General features: G+C 38.0%; 1 protein-coding gene and 3 non-coding genes across 4 annotated transcripts in view; all 4 read left to right on the top strand.

The window, feature by feature from the left end:
* Window positions 1-19,173, top strand: part of WDR43 (WD repeat domain 43) — a 46,814-nt gene that overhangs the window by 10,231 nt on the left and 17,410 nt on the right. The window contains exons 3-10 of the mRNA XM_059188724.1: window positions 1,295-1,416; window positions 6,003-6,123; window positions 6,874-7,013; window positions 11,937-12,039; window positions 12,578-12,642; window positions 14,537-14,708; window positions 16,594-16,680; window positions 17,568-17,699. Coding sequence (XP_059044707.1) covers window positions 1,295-1,416; window positions 6,003-6,123; window positions 6,874-7,013; window positions 11,937-12,039; window positions 12,578-12,642; window positions 14,537-14,708; window positions 16,594-16,680; window positions 17,568-17,699 — 942 coding nt within the window. The remainder of the gene's footprint in view (window positions 1-1,294; window positions 1,417-6,002; window positions 6,124-6,873; window positions 7,014-11,936; window positions 12,040-12,577; window positions 12,643-14,536; window positions 14,709-16,593; window positions 16,681-17,567; window positions 17,700-19,173) is intronic.
* LOC131808737 (small nucleolar RNA SNORD53/SNORD92) lies at window positions 6,481-6,565 on the top strand. Its single transcript, XR_009344936.1, has one exon. It is a non-coding gene; the product is annotated as a small nucleolar RNA SNORD53/SNORD92 (small nucleolar RNA).
* On the top strand, window positions 17,165-17,244 carry LOC131808735 (small nucleolar RNA SNORD53/SNORD92). The gene has a single exon (XR_009344933.1). It is a non-coding gene; the product is annotated as a small nucleolar RNA SNORD53/SNORD92 (small nucleolar RNA).
* LOC131808736 (small nucleolar RNA SNORD53/SNORD92) lies at window positions 18,001-18,076 on the top strand. Its single transcript, XR_009344935.1, has one exon. It is a non-coding gene; the product is annotated as a small nucleolar RNA SNORD53/SNORD92 (small nucleolar RNA).

The raw sequence follows: 19,173 nt of genomic DNA, 5'->3' as shown, positions 1-19,173 counted from the left end.
ATTTTAAATCTGCATTTCAGAGTATGTTACTTATTTTCATGTTAAATATTATAAAAATACAACTGTAAAGTGAATTAAAGCATTTAGAGGTACAGATAGTAAGGGAATTTCTCTTATTTTCTCCCTCCTCTCCAAGTCAAGTGTTGTCCTCATGCAGGCTTTTACCCCACTGTAGCTGGGAGCCCATCCTTTGATCTTTTGTGGTGAACAGGTGCCTACAATCCATGCAGTGTGATAGCTGCTTTACTGAACTACTGTGGATGTGGACATAATGCTAACGAAACCTGGAACTCCTTTTTAAAGTTTTTGTTTGTTTGTTTGTTTTAATTTGACAGATGGCAAGAGAGGGAACAGAAGCAGGGGACGTAGTAGAGGGAGAAGCAGGCTTCCTGTGGAGCAGAGAGCCTAATACGGGGCTCGACCTTAGGATCCTTGGATCATGACTTGAGCCAAAGGCAGACACTTAGTTACTGAGCCACCCAGGCGCCTCTCAAACTCCTTTTTAGATTTTGGTACTTCATGGGATTATACATAAATCTTTAATAGGGAATGAGTGTATTAAAAAATAAGCAAGAAGATCAGAATAAGGGATGTTGGGATTATGATTGGGGAAGTAGAGGGGATCAGGCTTTGGAGCTGAGGTTCCATCCTGAGGTTGACTCCTTCTAGCTATGTGGTCATGGGGAAGTAGCTGAACTTCTCATTTCTTGAATGGGTATTCTATAACCTACCTTGCATGCTTTTTAGGGATTTAGATGTAATAGTATATTGTGAATCACAGACTTTGGCCACTGTATTGTCTTAGTGCTGGCATACCTGTCAAAAGCAAGTGGCATTTAGAATTAGCATCCTTTGGGGCACCTGGGTGGTTCAGTTGATAAGAGGCTGCCTTTGGTTCAAGTCATCTGGGATAGAGCTCCACATTGGGCTCCCTGCTCAGTGGGAGGCCTGTTTCTCTCCGAGTCCCCCTGCCTATGTCCCTCCCTCACTGTCTCTCTCTCTCTGTCAAATAAGTAAATAAAATCGTTAAAAAACAAACAAAACTAGCATCCTTTGACTTGTGATGTGGAAGTGTATTTTTTTGGCGGAGAAGAGAAAGTTAACATTTGATGAATTTATAGATGATTTATTTCAGTTTTGATATTAGAAATGGATAGATGTGGGTTAGGGTGTTTTTAGTTGGGTTAAAGCCTGACTTTTTTGTTAACTGTTAGTAATGATTCTGGGATGTGTAATTATGTTATATCAGGCTGGTTTTTTTCTTTTAATCTTTTTTTTTTTTTTTAATCTGTAGAGTGGTGGACATGACAACAAGGTTAATTGCATACAGTGGCATCAAGACAATGGCTGTTTGTATAGTTGTTCAGATGATAAATATATTGTGGAGTGGAATACACAGACATGCAAAGTAAAGTGGTGAGTAATGTTGAGGGTTCCATGGTACTGGAGGGGTAACTTGGTTATTGTTGGAAACGCATTAGAGTTGGACAAATCGACTGTTCTTGGCGGTAGGTCAAGTTTGATACTGGACGCGGAGAGGAATGTAGATACTAAAGAGTTTATAGACTTTTCAGGGAATTTTTAATCAAATCAGGCATGCAAGATTTTAATACATGAATGTTAAGTAATGATACAAGAGTAAATACTTGCACAAGAGATATACCGTAAGATAGCATGCGAGTACTGGTCGAATGAGTTGGATAGCATTGGCAAGGCCTGGTGGAAGAAAAGAGATTTCAGTTGGGCCTTCTAGGAGAGGTAAGATTTGGATAAAGAGGGTGGGAGAATCCTTTTGAGTGGGGGGAAGGGTGGTAGGGAGATGGCAAGACTAAAGGCTAGGAGAAAGGGAAGTAACATATTTAGAGGATTTACATACTAGGGAATAATGGCTGGTAGAGGATATGGGCCAAATTATTTTAAGAGTCTGGCCTTAACTGTCATAGATAAAAATCTCAGACTACTCTTCTGGTTCAAGCACTTAATCTGTGGTAAGCTTTATAGTAGCTGTTCAGTGAATGTTGAATTGGTTGAACTTAGGCAGATGAGGATGGATAGGAAGGATAGGATGATACTAGGAAGGATAATGATACAGTCTTACAGCTAATAAGTGGCAGGGAAGAAGTTCTTTCATACTATCTTGAATTCTGGTGCAGTGTTTTTCTACTGCATTAAAACTGTTTTCTTGGAGTTTTAGATTCTATGTCATAAGCAGGAGAGCACCACTGAAGGTAATGTCTAAGGAATAAAGTCACTAAGATAATGCTTTAGGAAAAGGTGCTTTGCCAGTATTGTGTACAGTAAATGGAAAGGAGCTAATTCAAAGGCAGAGAAGTCATTAAAACAAAGCAAGGCAGAGAGGCCAGATTCCAGGTGGTTGTAGTAGTTCAGGTGTGGGATGGTAAGAGTAGGAAGTGAGAATGAAGATACCAACTAAGAACATTTGGGTAGCATGGAAGGGGAGGTATTACGTAACAGAAATAAGTTAAATGTAGCTCTTCATTTTCAGCTTTGTGAACTTCCTAGGTGAATAGAGTTACAGTTCAGAACAAAATGGTTTTGAGTTTTCAGAGAAGTTGAATTTGAAATAATACATGAAAGGCAAGACCCAGCAGATGCGGTGGTGATAGAGGCTTAGAATTTGAAGGGGTTTGGGGCAGGAAGTTTGGATGAGCAGGTCATGTGCCTAGAGTTTCGGTAAGTGTGTGTCTCCGTTTACTTGTGGCAGTAGTTTCCCAGTGATGACTGTCAGAGACCCCTGTGCCGATTCTCCCCCACTGGGTCTGGGGTGGGCCCTTAGAATAGTATTTTTAAAATGCTGTCTGGATGAGAGTTCATAATGTCAGGTCCTTCACATAGGGGCTACCAGTGTTCAAGGCTCTGTTCACTTCGTACACAGTGTTGGATTTAATTGTAATGCTGTGTGGTGGGCTCTACAGTTGAGAAATAGGTTGGATCCGAGCCTGAGCTCTCATCCACGGTATGGTCCCATACGGTATTGCTTCATTCTTGGCATTCTTATGCTGCTGTTAATAGAGTCTGTGTTCCATCTTGGGTACTATGTGTTGACTTCCTGCTGTGGAAGATGAGGATTTAGCTCTCGGCCTCTAGCCTCTCCCCTCTCTGTTCTCTGAGTATTGGTACATTACAGTTTTCGATGAAGGGCTAGTCATTGTTTGCATTAAATATTATTATAGATGAGCCTTGTACTCTACCAGGTTTATATTATTTCTGGGCATAAAACTCTTATTTTCTTGGGGGTGTATAATTACCTTTTGTTCATTGCTTAGTTTCCTATATACTTATCATTAGCTCCACTCTCACAGTAACATGTTATTTTGGGGCACATCCGTTAATCAGTTACATTTATCTTTTGACAGCTTCCCTCAGTTTTATCTGTTTCTTGGAGGACTTCTTCGCTTTCCTCCAGGATCTGCTGAACAGTGATGATCCTGGGATATTCTTTCATTATCATCCTGAAAATTCTCTTGTCAGATGGAGCCTCTATTACTTGGATCCCATTTTTCTCTTTGTTGGGTTATTCTTCTCTTTTGTGTAAAACACACCAGTCGGTAGCTTCTGAAGAAAAGTATGCAGATAGTAAATTTCATGATATTTTGCTTGTCTACCAGCACCGTTATTGTATCCTCATGGTTGATTTATAGTTTGAAGATAATTGTAGGTTGGAAATAATTCTCTCTCCGGATTTTGAAGCATTGGTTTATTGGTTTATTTTTATTTTTTTTATTTGTTTTTGGTTCATTGGTTTTTAGCTGTCAGTACTAGTTGTCCTTATGTTTAGTCAGTAAGTTACATTGGCACTCAAGGGACCATTTAGCCCAGGAGTTTATGTTCTTTTTATTTTAGTATGTGTTTGACCATTTCATCCCTCTGTTGTCTTTGATCTTTCTCTAAGTGCAACCTGTTGCTACTTAGATGTTTTATCCTGGGCTAATCCCTCAAGTTTATTCCCTCTTATTTTCTTTTTTGTCCTTTTCTTTTGTTACTGGGAAGATGGCCTCAGTTTCATCTTCCAAATCTAGGGAATTTTTACATTTCTCTAACCATATTTTTAACTTCTGGGAGCTTTGTTTTTGTTCTCTGTTTTCTTTTTATTGCACCATGTTTCTTTCATGGATCTAATATTTTCTAACTCTCTGAAGATAATAATTATAGGATTTAAAATATTTTTCTTTTATTCCTTATATCATCTCCCTCTTGTTTTTTGTTTTTGTTTTTGTGTTTTGATTTTTATTTGATTTTAGCTTCTGTCTTTTGTTTAAGGCATTCTTCGAATGACTGAGGATGGCTGCCTATCACTATTTGAAAATGAAACATTAAAAAGCTGATGCAAGGCCTGTGTGGGTGGGTGGCTCAATTGCCGAGCTTCATTTGTAGAGTGATGGGGAAACTTTCCAATGTCAGTATGTGTGGGTTTTTACTTTGGCACCAGTCATATTTCCGAGAGGAATCTTCTAATCTAGAGCTTCTCAGGCTCTGGTGTGCATGTGAATTACTTGTGCCGATAGAGCTGATTCAGTGGGTCCAGTTGGGGTTTGGGAATTGGAAGTCTAGTAAGTCTCCAAGTGATGCCAGTGTAGGAGGTTACACTGTAAGTTGCACAGTTCTTAATGGGGGATAGGAGGGAGCTGTGGCAGTGGTGTTAGTTCTGTCCCGGCATTTTAGTGCTGATTGGGAGGTGGATTCAGGGAAGCTTGTCAGGTGGTGATCCTGTCTTTTTTTTTTTTTTTAAATATATATGTTAAGTGAATAGGTGTGGAATAGGGAATATAAAATGTGGGATCTCTGGGAATAGATGAGAAATTGTCAGAAGTGTTAGGAGCTGGAAAGGGTAAGGGAAAAGGTCTACGCTATTGCTGCATCTCCTTGATTACTAGTGAGGTTGAGTGTTTTCATGTTTATTGACAATTTGAATTTCTTGTATGAATTGCCTGTTCATATCTTTTGTGGTTTTTTTTTTTTTTTTTTTTTTTTTTTTAAAGATTTTATTTATTTATTTGACAGAGAGAAATCACAAGTAGATGGAGAGGCAGGCAGAGAGAGAGAGAGGGAAGCAGGCTCCCTGCTGAGCAGAGAGCCCGATGCGGGCCTCGATCCCAGGACCCTGAGATCATGACCTGAGCCGAAGGCAGCGGCTTAACCCACTGAGCCACCCAGGCGCCCTCTTTTGTGTTTTTTTATTTTGAGTTTTTTTTTTTTTAACTTGAGCTAGTTCTTGAATATAGAGTTTATGTGTTCTGAATATTAATCCTTTTCTTAAAGTATATATTTTTGGTATTTTCTAGCCTTTTGCTAGAAAGTTTTTTGTTTTTACTTATTTTTAAAGATTTTATTTATTTGAGATAGAGAGCTCAAGGGGGTGGAGCAGGAGGGGGAGAGGAAGAGAGAGAAGCATATTTCCTGCTGATCAGGGAGCCTGATGCGGGGCTTGATACCAGGAGCTTGAGGTCATGAACTGAGCCAAAGGCAGACACTAAACCAACTGAGCCACGCAGGTGCCCTTAGCCTTTTGCTTTTAAATTTATGACTTATTTTGTGGTACAGAAGTTTTATTTATTTAAATCAGGTTATTTTTGCCATTATGATTTGTGGTTTGTAACTGCTTTAGAAGTCTTTTCCAAAGGGATGCAATGGACTTGTGGTCCTGGTACACAGCCTAATAGTTCCCGGGGTATTAAAATCTACCTCATATGTAGATATGTGGTAGATGTACATATACCTCACAGGACACAGCTGCCCATTTTACATTCTTAAAACTCTTACTCTTCCATTTTCTGAAACCTCTTGAGAATCTCTGTTTTATTGGGCAGGCTTTACCTTAGTGCCCACGGTTAGTCACTTGACACAGGCTTTTAAGGAATGCAATGTGGCATAGAACCTTAAGTGATATTTTTAATGCCTGATTTGCTTTTTGCTATCCTTTTGCTCTCAGTAAAGTTTTCTCCCTATTCATTGAGACGTTTTTGTTTCTCTTCACAAAACAGCAAATGGAAAGGCGACAATAGCAGCGTCAGCTCCCTGTGTATCAGCCCAGATGGAAAGATGTTGCTTTCAGCTGGTCGAACAATCAAACTGTGGGTTTTGGAGACCAAAGAAATCTACAGAGTGAGTGAACCAAATTAGTTGTAAACCTAACAGTCATCTAGAGTAAGTATGGAGCAGGGCAGGAAGTCTGAACTGTTTTAAGGATACAGATTTGTTTTCAGGCATATCAAATAATAGAATCAGTAGATAAAAGTTAGTCTCCAAACCTGGTTTGTTGATACTAAATAAGTTAGATGTGTTCATTTCACATGCATTTGAGTAGAACAAATAAGTAGAATTTGAATTAAAAATATTTTATTCTGTGTGTAATGATAATAGTTTTGGTTTCTAGCTTACCTCCAGCATGTAGTGCATTTATAGTATTTGACTGTGGAAATGTAGTGTTATGTTTTGAGTGTGCTCAGGGGTGTACTTTTGGTGCTGTGATGATGCCCTAAAATTGTGGTTTCGACTCACTGAGAGTAAAATGAGGACCTACAATTCCTTGGCTGTGTCTGAGCACCCAGGCACCCCTTTAAATATGGATAAAATTAAGTGGATTTTTAATGCAAAAATGGAAGAAAGAAAGATTGTGGGTAGGACCCTAAGAGAAAGACATTGTGATTTTTCAGTATTTTCAGATGGAGTTTTTAAAAGGGAGAGGAATGTAGCACAAATAGCCTCAGTTGCTTAGAATTAAATTTAGCTGTTACCTTTATCAGGAGTTTTAATTTCAGATACGGATCATATATATTGCTTATGGTCCACATGGACTCTCTGATTTTTTTACTGCAATGTGCCCTCTCCTAAATGAGATTTAACTTTCTCCAGCACTTCACAGGCCACGCAACGCCAGTTTCGACACTCATCTTCACTACTATCAGACCTCCTAATGAGAGCCAGCCTTTTGATGGAATCACTGGTCTTTATTTCTTATCTGGAGCAGTACACGACCGGTTACTCAATGTCTGGTATGTAGTCTTTTGGGCCTGGGAGGTAGCGTTGCCTTGAAAGAATGTGTCAGCTTGTATGGTTAATACAAGTGATGGATGTGAGTCTTATTTTATTGTATTTAGTATTAGATTTACCTTGACTGGTAATGAAGAATTGAGCCTGCCTAAAAAACCGATCTATATAAGAAAAATTTAAGAACATTATATGATAGAACCTCCTCTTTGCTTGTTTAGAGATAGAACAGTCTGAATATTTTTGTGACTGGGCAAATTATAAATAACCTTTAAAAAATTTGGGATAATCTCTGAGTTTGTTGAAGAAGATAGGACTTCTGGATTAGTGCAGTAATGTCTACTTACTGATGTTTTACTGAGGACACTTAATTCCTTGGCTTTGTATGAAAATCCTCAGTTAGCCCCCCCCTTTTTGTTTTTGCTTTTTGCAGTGGTTGCTATTCCTAATTTTCCTTGGAACTCCCTTTTTCTTTCTTTCTTTCTTTTTTTTTTTTTTTTTGAGATTTTAAGTAGTTGACAACCAATGTGGGGCTTGAATTTACAACCCCCAAATCAAGAGTCATGTGCTCTATTGACTGAGTCAGCCAGGCACCCTTGGCACTACTTATTTTTATTTACTTACTTATTTAAATTCAATTAGCCAACTTAACAGTACTTCGTTTTTGATAAGATTTATTAGTTGTGTAATAACACCCAATGCTCATTACATCACATGCCCTCCTTAGTGCCCCTCACCCAGTTGCCCCATACCCCTGACACCTCCCTTTCCACAACCTTTTGTTTCCTGGAATTAAGTGTCTCTCATGGTTTGTCTCCCTCTCTGATTTCTTCCCATTTAGTTTTCCCTCCCTTCCCCTGTTGTCCTCTGCTCTGTTCCTTATATTCCACATATGAGTGAAACCTGACACTACTTTTAAAAGTAAAAATTAACTTGGTATTAAACAGCTATCAGAAAGTTTTTAATTTTAAGAAAAATAAGAGTTTTCTTAGATTTTATAAGATCTGATGGTGAAGATTTTGTTGTTTTTTTTTTTTTTTAAATAAATGGAGATTTAAAAAACATGTAGTTTCTCATCTTAGTAATCATTTGAGGATGTTCTTGACCATATAAAGTTACTATGAATTTACACAAAATAATATTCATATAGAAGTGGGCCTCATCAGATATATAATCCTGACATAGTTGGGTGGGGACAGGTTCATGAGGCCCAGTGTGGACCTCTGTTTACCTTCAAATTATCATCTAAGCCATAGTTCCTAAATATGCCTATGATAATCACATTGTGTTGGTTTTCTGTCCTGTGTTTGGATTTTGAGATGTGCCTTTTGGGGTGATTCTTTTTAGTTCTATGTATTAGTGAAGCCAGAAAGTTAAAATACACCACCAATGCCTCCTGATATTACTCAGGTGTTTCAGTCTTTTATTCTTTTAAATTTTATTTTTCATTTATTAGAGTGTATATGTGCGTGCGCACAAGTCAGGGGTGGACAGAGGGAGAGGGAGGAGCAAACTCCCTGCTGAGCAAGGGAGCCCGTTGTGGGGCTCACTCCCTGGACCCTGGCAAGAACGTTTTAATATTTATTTTCTTAGTAACTTTGAAGTATATAATACAGTATTGTTAATGATAATCACCATATTATACATTAGATCTCCAGATCTTATTCATTTTATAATTGAAAGTTAGTACCATTTCACCAGCAGCCTCTCTCTATTTCCCTTGCTCTGTAGGACCTGGGGTCCACCATTCTCCTGTTTCTAGGGGTTATGAATAAATAGCACATATTCAAAGTATACAATCTGATAAAGTTTAACATATGTATATATCCATAAATTGTTACCACAGTTGACAGTGACCAGGTGCATTGCTCCTAAGAGTTTCTTCATATCCCTTTACAATCCTCATCCCCACTCCGGTCGCCAGGCTTACTGACATGTTTGGGACATTACAAATAAAGGGACATTTGTGTAGAAATCTTTGTATAGACATAGGATTCATTTTTCTTGGGTAAATAAATACATAGGAGTGCAGTAGAAGGGGAGGGGAATCATCTGGTAGGTGTATATTTAACTTTTTAAGAAATTGCCAAATTTGGGATGCCTGGGTGGCTCAGTTGGTTAAGCAGCTGCCTTCAGCTCAGGTCATGATCCCAGCGTCCTGGGATCGAGTCCCACATCGGGCTCCTTGCTCAGCAGAGAGCCTGCTTCTCCCTCTGCCTCTGCCTGCCATTCTGTCTGCCTGTGCTCACTCTCTCCACCCCCCTCTGATAAATAAATTAAAAAAATCTTTAAAAAAAAAAAAAAGAAATTGCCAAATTTGGGCCCCCTGCTGTCTCGGTCAGAACACATGACTCTTGATTTTAGGGTTGTGACTTCAAGCCCCACTTTGAGCATACGGCCTATGAAAAAAGAAATTGTCAAGTTTTTTCAAAGTGATTATACCATTTTATATTCTAACCAGCTGTGTTTAAGAGTGTGAATTCATACTCTCACCAATACTTGATATACTCATTTAATTTTAGCCATTTTAATGGGTATGTACCCTAGTGTGGTTTTAATTTGTATTTCCCTAATGGCCACTGATGTTGAGAATCTCTATGTGCCTATTTGCTGTCTGGATATGTTTGATGAAGTGTCTATTCAAATATTTTGGTCTGTTCCTGTGTTTGTTTTCTTACTGAGTTTTGAGAATTGTGTGTATATTCTGAATATAAACCCATTAATCAGGTATGCACTTTGCAAATATTTCTCCTAGTATATAGCCTTGTCTTTTTGAAGAGAAGAAGTTTTTTAATTTTGATGAAGTCCAGATCTTGTTTAGAGATCTTTGTCTAATCCAGGGTCACAAAGGTTTTCTCCTGAAAGTTTCAGTTTTAAGTCTTACATTTGGTTTTGTGGTCTGTTTTATTTTCTGTATATGGTGCAAGGATGCATAGCTTTTTTGTTTTGTTTTGTTTTGTTATAAGTTTTATCTGAATTCCAGTGTGTATGTAGTTAACATGCAGTGTAATACTAATTTCTGGTATACAATATTCTGACTCAGCACTTCCATATGGCACCTGGTGCTCATCACAAGTGTACTCCTTTTTTTTTTTTTTTTCACCTGAGAGAGCAGTGTGTGGCAGGGGCTGGGAGCAGGGCAGAGAGAGAATCTTAAGCAGACTCCACCCATGTCATTGCAAATGGCAAGATTTCATTCTTTTTCATGGCTGAGTAGTGTGTGTGTGTGTGTGTGTGTGTGTGTATATGTGTGTGTATCACATCTTTGTCCATTGATCAGTCGATGGACATTTGGGCTGTTTGCATAATTTGGCCACTGTAGGTATTTGTTATTATAAAAACATCAGAGTGCATGTATCCCTTTGAATTCATATTTTTGTATTCTTTGGGTAAATACCTTATAGTGCGATTGCTGGGATCACTTTTTGAGGGACCTGCATGCTGTTTTCCAGTATGGCTGCACAAGTTTGCATTCCCAAGGAATGAAAGGAAATGTGTTTTGGTATTGAAACTATCCAGTGGTCCCAGTACCATTTTTTGAAAAGACTATTTACAGTGAACTGGTTTTGCATATATACATGGGTATTCACATACAGTCTTCATTATTTGCAGTAGTTATGTTGTATAAAATCCTCATGAGTACTGAGTTGGTGATACTGAACTATTTATTCATCTGGGAAATAACAGGGTTAGGTTTCTGTAAGCGTTGGTCACATCTTTGTCATCTAATCAATATGTAACCTTGTTTTATGTGTTTCTGTTTAAAAATACTTCATTTTATACACCCACCCACCCACACACACACAATTTGCTGTGTATAACTATATACCCATACTATAATATACATATACACAACACAATAATTTTATATATAAAATTATTATAAATTATATATATATTTATATATATAACAATTATTGTGTTGTGTATATGTATATTATAGTATGGGTATATAGTTATACATCTATATATATATATCTATATATCATAGTTCATTAATTCATGTCAGAGCAGAGTTTACCTAGCTGTTTTCCATAAGGAATATCAGCTTTTTTCTCTTAAGTACACTAGACAGCACTTCAGCACTATACTTGGGGGATGTTTTAAACAGTGAAATCAACAAAAAACATAAAAGCAAAAAAAGTGGCATTAGAAAGAATCTTGTAAGTATTTTAAGTAATACTTATAATACTTAATACTTACTACTATATATTATGAGAGCTGAAATAAGAGCATATAGCCTTGCTTAACATTGTTGGCAACTCTTAATTTCACTGCTCTGAACATACCTGTTAAAGACCTTGGAAGATCCACAAATACTGCTTTGGGGGTTTACAAATAAATTTTAGCAAGTAGACAAATTCTCAAACAAGGAATCAATAAATAGTGAGGATCATTTGGGTAAATATATTTGTGGGTCTCTTTCTGGACTCTTTGTGTGCTATGATATAAATTCTCAGATTAATCTATAGATTCAATGTGAACAGTCAAAATCCTAGAAGACTCTTGTAGACATTGACAGTCTAATTTTAAAACTCAGATGTAAATGCAAAGAACCTAGAGGAACCAAAACAACATTGAAAAAGCAGAAAAAAGTTAGAGGGCTCACATTGCCTGATTTCCTGACTTAACAAGCTACAATAAAGGATATAGTATGGTATTGGCATCAAGATAGGCAAATAGATTCATGAAAAAGAATAGAGAACATTACTCATTGCTTAAATCTGCATAAATGCATGAGTGCTTTTTCTTTTCCCTACAGCCATGTTAAATGGCGGTGACACAGATGGGTCACTAAGTTTGATCTGTAGTCCCCTTACTTGGCTTTGAAGATGCAAAAGCTGTGGCGAATCCAATAGGTGCTCATCTTTTTTTTTTTTTTTTTTTTTTTAATTTCTTTTTATCTAATCATTGGTTTTGTTATCTAGGCAGGTCCGGTCAGAAAACAAAGAAAAGAATGCAGTGATGTCTTTTACAGTTACAGACGAACCTGTCTATATTGATCTGACTTTGTCAGAAAATAAGGAAGAGGTAAATGACTTGATTTTTGAGAATTTGTTTTTTGGATTTCACAAATTGTATTACTATAAAATTAGTGTTTTGATGATTTAATGATTTGGGAAAGAAGGGGACGCGAGGGAGGGAGAAGAAAATAGAACAAAAATCTTAGACTGTCCAGAATGAGTGTTTAGACCCCTCGGAGGGGTCAGCGTGCAGAAGCATTTTCAGCAATCCTGACTGCTCTGCTGTGCAGGACCTGCCAGGTCCCTTTTGTCAGTCTCCGCACTTGGTAGAGTGACTTTGCTCCTCTGACTTGCAGGCTGTTCTCTTCTTTCCCTAAACTTTTATTTCTAAGCTTTACAATAACAGCTCCAGTTGTCATTTTGATGACAGTATGATTTTTAAATGCAGGGGTTATGCAACCTTGGTGTTCTAACTTTCTCTTTGGTTATTTAAAGGAGGGGGGGAAGAATAGTTGAAGTTTGGTTAAGTTTCTAAAGCAGTTATCCATTAGAGTAGGTTGAAGTATATTAATCCATTAGAGTAATCAGTTAAATTTTTCTTTTAGCCTGTCAAGTTAGCTGTTGTTTGCAGAGATGGTCAAGTTCATCTTTTTGAACACATACTAAATGGGTAAGAAATTTCTCAAGTCAAGTTTATTTTCTTTTCCTAATTTGTTACTCCTTTTTATTCCCACCTCAATATTTTTTGCATTACATTCCTTTTCAGTTAGATTATTTTGAAAGCATTATTCTTTATTCGTATGAGTACATACATTCCCAGTAAGAGCTCGAGTTTTTGGAGTCATAGACCATTTCTTCATATTTGTGGTTAGTAAAGTAGTTTTACAATACATGCTTTCGTAAATGTTGGCCGTTCTAATAATATATTTTAAAAAGAAAGTGGTTCATTTGGAAAACTTAGCTTGTGATCTTGGTAAGACCTTAGTTTCTAACTTTGATAATACATATGTGGATCAGTGAAGCACGGTAATGCTAGTGTTTTGGTGAATAGAAGGGAATGTTGTGGTTGGGATGTGTCATAGTCATAGACCAAGGCTCAGTAAATTTTGATCTGTGGGTGAAATCAGTCTGACCATATGTGGCCCTCCAAAATTAAAATATCTGCTCTCTATAGAAAGTTTTCCAATCTTTGCTATACTTTATAAACATGATCTAAGACTCAGTCATGTAAATTTTAAAATGGTTTCAACTTTTTGTGAAGTTGGTATCCTTCTTTTACAATCCTAGTGTAGCAATTTATTTAAATATAAAATAGTTACAAAAGCATAAAACATTATTTTAAAACATTTGGTTGTATAGGCAGTTGATTATAAAGCCTAATTCTCCCTCCATTGATTTCTGCTCTGTAGAGGTTACTGTGAACAGTTTGTGTGTAACACTTGAGGCCTTTAATTACATAGTTATGTGTATGTGGAATATATACTTGGGCCCAGAAGTAGTCTGCGGTGAGGACTTGGGCAATAGTAGTAAGCCGTTGCTTTTATGCAGAAGATTGAAGAGGTTTAACCTAAGTGTTAAGGCATTAAGGCTTAAGTCATTCTGTCTGATGTGTTGAGAATAGACAACAGAGGGATCAAAGGCCAAAACGGAGGCCAGAAGTCCTGGATAGAGATGATTGTGGAGTCCGGAAAACTAAGGGGAGTGAGTTGGAAAGATCGGGATAGTGCGGTGTACTTACTGGTGATAAGATGTGTATGGTGTGAGTGGCCATGGTTGTTGGAGGTGGGAAGGGTTCGGAACTGGGAGGATAGTATGTCAGAAAGATAATCAACCTGTGTGATGGATATGGAGACCACTTAAAATGTTGGACAGAATGACAGTGGAGCCACCAGAATCTCAGAAATAAGGGGGGGAGTAACCCAGAAATCACTGGATGACAGCAGGAGAGGGGGATAGCTGGTATCTGGTGACACTTTCCAAGGTTATAGAGGTGAAAGAGGGAGACTGCTTGTCTTAAAATATTCATGAAGAACAAGGAACACACTTAAATCATGTCTAAGGTTTCTGACACAAAGAGTATGGAGGGAAAACAGCTGCAACTTGGGAGATCTGCCCTGATGAGATAGCGTAGAGTGAGAAGGTGAAGAAAACCCTTAGAGAAGAAATTGAGGATGAGATTCTGTTGATTATGCTTTGCTGATAATTTTGCTCCTCGAACTGTATTGCAGAGATCATAGTGAGGCTTTTGGGGGTTGGAAACAATTGGGGATGGGGCTGATTGGAACACATGTAGAGAGTCATCTAGGGTTCAAGCTCAAGACAGCAAGAGAGCACTTGGAGCTTGGGCCTCTTTTGGGGCTTGACAGTGGGATAGAAGGGTACGTTGTCTCCAGGCGGATATTGATAGTGAGGTCTTGACAGCAACACTGCTGCTGTTGCGACCCTGGTCACGGTTATAGTGTGGAGGCCACAGGAAGGTTACATTTCCTGACTTGATGCCAACTTCAAAGCATTCTTGTGAGGTGTTACTTCAAATTTTCTAATTAATTTTTTTTCACTTGTAGATACTGCAAAAAGCCTTTGACATCAAACTGCACAATTCAGATAGCAACACCTGGGAAAGGCAAGAAATCAACACCAAAACCCATCCCTATTCTAGCAGCTGGTTTTTGCTCAGACAAAATGTCACTGTTGCTTGTATATGGCAATTGGTTTCAGCCCGTCATTGAGCGAGTGGTACGTAAATGCTACTCTGGCGTAGAGCAATGTAGCATCAGCAAGGCCATGGGAAAAAAATGATTTCAAAATGATTCATTGGTCTGCTTATTGGAATCCTTAAAAAGAAGTCATGTATTTTCCCATAACTGAAGGACCTTTCATTGAGTAGTTTATTTTAGTTTGTGAGAGCTATGTATTTAATTTTACTTAGCCCAGTGTATCCAAAATATTTTAATCCTGAGTCAGTATGAAAAATTATTTGAGATATTTTATTTCTCTCCTTTATTTGATATTATGTCTTTGATATTTGGTGTATATTTTCACTTACAAGCACATTTCAGTTTGGAATAGCCACATTTCAAGTGCTCAGTAGCTCCACATCCCTAGTGGCAAGTACTCTGATCAGCATAGGTATGAATGGATTTTGCCCGGTTACCCAAAAGCTAAATCTTAATGAAAGAGCCCTTAGTAACAGTACTCATTGAATTTTCTCTGTGGAAATGTAATGGGTTATTTTAGTCACTTAACTTTTTGATTACAGAAATTTTCTTTGAAGACTTCCAGTGAGTTTGAGCATGTCCAATAAGTGATTTCTTCAGCTTGTGTTTGTACTGCTTTTACTCAGTAAGGTTCTCTGGGAGATGATGAGTGGAATAGTACATGCCCAGGCAAACCCCTGTTGAGTTTAATTTAAACTTGCATTTAAGTAAAACTGAAATTTAAGCTCTTGTTGAGTTAAACTATTCGTGTTTTGAAAATTTAACACATAGTTATGGTTTAATAGAAAAAGGAGACAGGCTTGTTAAGCTGTACACCCAAGTCCTCTTGTCTTATGTGGATTCCCTAAGCCTCCTCTGCCCATAAAGCCATTGTTTTCTGCTTGTTCTGTGTCCTTCCGGGTATGGATTTGTTATATGGTTATAGAGAATTACGTATAACCTTAAAGCCTCAGGGGTATGGGTATCATGTACTTTGCTGTGTCTGATTGTCCCTCGTTTAGTACCACATCAGGATGTAGAGGTCCACCCTGGAGCATTTTGGCTCTTTAGCAGTGGTGTGTTTGACTTGCTTGTGAAAAATATAGCAGTAGGAAGTTTTAGGGTAGGGCCATTCTTTTTTAGCCTAGACTGCTTTTTTTTTTTTTTTAAAGATTTTACTTATTTATTTGACAGAGATCAAAGGCAGGCAGAGAGCGAGGGGAAAGTAGGCTCCACACCGAGCAGAGAGGCCTATGCGGGGCTCGATCCTAGGACCCTGAGATCATGACCCGAGCTGAAGGCAGAGGCTTTAACCGCCTGAGCCACCCAGGCATACTGTAGCCTAGATTGTTCTTTACAAGGGTGACAGATGGGAATGTTTTCTTTAAAATCTGTTACCTTTTTTTTTTTTTTTTTTTTTTTAAAGACTTTATTTATTTATTTATTTGACAGAGTGAGAGAGAGCATAGGAGGCAGAGCAGCAGAGTGAGAGGGAGAAGCAGGCTCCCCACTGAGCAGGGAGCTCAGTACGGGGCTTGATCCCAGGACCCCAGGATCATGACTTGAGCCAAACTGAGCCACCAGGCACCCCTAAAATGTGCTACATTTTAAAAGCCTGTTGATCTTTTAAAGCTATACATGTGAAAAATTTGAGCAGCTCATAACTGAAGAAAGTATACATTATGCTTAATATCTTCAGAGTTTTTCCACTTTTCTCTGCTGCCATCATCAGTCTGAATGGTGATCAGTCTGAGTGGCTCAGTTTTGGGGAAAAAGCTTTGGGGAACCTTTCTGCACTTTCTTGTATTTTTATAAAAATGGACGAGTAGGAATTTGCTTTTCATGTTATTTCCAGTTGCTTTGTTTGACATTCCTTTTTTTTTTTTCTTCCTTGTCACCTCCCCCCTTTAAAATTATATTCCCAGGCTTTAAATTCCAAAGAATCTCATATGTGTTTAGTAAGAGATATTTCAAACTGCTGGGCCCCCAAAGTAGAAACAGCCGTAACAAAGGTGAGTGCATTTCATATTAGAAGTTGAGAAAAAAGAGATTTGGGTAAATTGAATTATAATATAACATTATGTTTAGACTCTTTAATATCCTCTTTATAATCTTGACAAATTGGTGGGAATCGTTTTTTGGGTAATGAGATTATAAAATCACTTTGTTTCTGTGCTCTTGATACATTGAATACATACATGAATGAATAGACAACAAGTAGAAGTTTAAGGCTTTGGAGTTAGCCCCTCCCCCCATGTGTGATCATTAAATAAATATCACCTTTATCAATAAATTATTTTACTGATGTCACTATTTAAAGGAGCATAGTTTTGAGAGGAATCTTATATTTAAGGGTGGAATAAAGCCTAGAATTAGGGATCTGGAATTGAACACTGTATAAGATGATTATCTTGATACTTTATTTTGAATATAACATGGTATCTACATGTAGATTTCATATGTTTGGCAGTTTAATGAGAAAAGGAAAGCCAAGACATGCTATGATGACATCCATATATGGTTTCGCTTCTGGCTGAATTCCAGAGATGACACTTTTCTCTTGGCTGTCTGAGCATTTCTGGCCTAGCTGGATTCCTGGAGGTGGTCATAAAACGTACAACTTCACTCTAACATTTTTAAGTAATCTGTAATCTGTAAATGTTCCTGGTTTATACTCTTACTTGGTATTGAAAACTTTAAAATTATGAACTTTCAGATTATAGTTTAAAAACTTACTTGCCAACATTCAGTTAAAATTTATCTTTAATTCATAACATACTGAGTTATATTAGATTTTTCCAGTAGAAAAACCTTTTAGATGCTGTTTTCTCATTGGGGCTCAATTTTGCCAGGACTAAGACATTTTGTTGGTCATACCCCCGCTGTTCGTGTTCAACAGGTGAGAACACCAGTGGTGAATTCTGAAGCAAAAGTTCTGGTGCCAGGGTTACCTGGTCATCATGCAGCTATCAAGCCTGCTCCTCCACAAATTGAGGAAGTAGAGAGCAAGAGGAAATTGGGGGAAAATGAGGTAATGCAATCACTTTTACAATTTTTGAGTTTGAAATTTAAGATAACTTGTGAGACTCTAGCAGATATATTGGATAGAACCAGACTTGGAACTTCAGGAACTCACTGAGATTGCTGCTGTTACCCTCTTTCTCATCCCCAGCAGCATAGGTTCAGAAGTTCCAGATTGTAGCCTCTGAGACGTTTACTTGGTCGCTTCTAAGGCTAAGGGAGAAGACAGACTTGCACTAACTACAGAGGGTGCTGTTTGGCCATTGTCAGTGGTCAGCTTGACCTCATAATTGAATACATGGAGCCAGGACTTGCTGTGATGATTTCCATTGGGTTTCGCATGTTGCTGACTATCAGTGATGCCTCTTCTCTTGGCTGTCTGAGCAATCCTGGCTAGTTTAGTGATAGTTGGTCTTTAGAAGTGGTCATTATAACCTCTTAAAGTGCATATAAATTTTATTTTTCTCAACTCCCTAAACCTTCCTTCCTGTGGTTACTGTACTTGCTCTGCAGCCCTTCATGTGTGTCACCCTAGATGATCTAGAGCTTTAACTGTTCTATCTTTAGAGAAAGAGTGTTCTATTTCTTTATGCAGTTTTATTTATTTATTTATTTATTTAAAGATTTTATTTATTTATTTGACAGAGAGAGATCACAAGTAGGCAGAGAGGCAGGCAGAGAGAGAGAGAGGAGGAAGCAGGCTCCCTGCCGAGCAGAGAGCCCGATGCGGGACTCGATCCCAGGACCCTGAGATCATGACCCGAGCCGAAGGCAGCGGCTTAACCCACTGAGCCACCCAGGCGCCCTCTTTATGCAGTTTTAAATGTCTTTATTGGCTGGGGGGTTTGGGCTGAATAGCTATTCCTAAAAATTATTTCTAAATAGCATGATACCTATATTTAAAAATAATGTGCCAACTTTTTTAGCTTGGCCTAGATCCAATTCTTTAATTTCCTCCTGCTTTTTTTGATAAGATAACCCAAATAGGAACCTTTGCCAAAGCCTATCTGGTTTGGTAGTTGTAGAATATTTGTATTTTAATCTAAGAGGCTGGCAGAACATGGTTATTTTGTTTTAATAAGAGATCAGTTCTCTACAATTGAGGTTTTTTTTTTAAGATTTTAATTATTAAAGAGCCCACACATGCATGTGCGCATGGGGTGGCAGAGAAGGGGTAGAGGGAGAGGGAGAGAGAGTCTTAAGTGGCCTGCACTGAGTGCAGAGTCTGATGCTGGGCTCAGTCTCACGACCCTGAGATCAGCACCTGAGCTGAAACCAAATGTCAGATGCTTAACTGACTTCGCCACCCTGGCACCCCTACAATTGAGTTTTTGTGTAGCAAATTGAATCATGTTTACTTACACTTAAATTTTAGGTATTTATGAAGGAAACTTAGTTGTAGTAGAGCATCTTCTAGAAAATAAGTCACCATTTGGAACTGACTAATAAAACAACATAGTTGTCTTTATTTTTAATTTCCTTTT

Source organism: Mustela lutreola, chromosome 9 (genome assembly GCF_030435805.1).
Source record: "Mustela lutreola isolate mMusLut2 chromosome 9, mMusLut2.pri, whole genome shotgun sequence".
NCBI lineage: Eukaryota > Metazoa > Chordata > Mammalia > Carnivora > Mustelidae > Mustela > Mustela lutreola.
The sequence above is the reverse complement of the archived record's forward strand: the minus strand, read 5'-3'. Positions and strand labels throughout refer to the sequence as shown.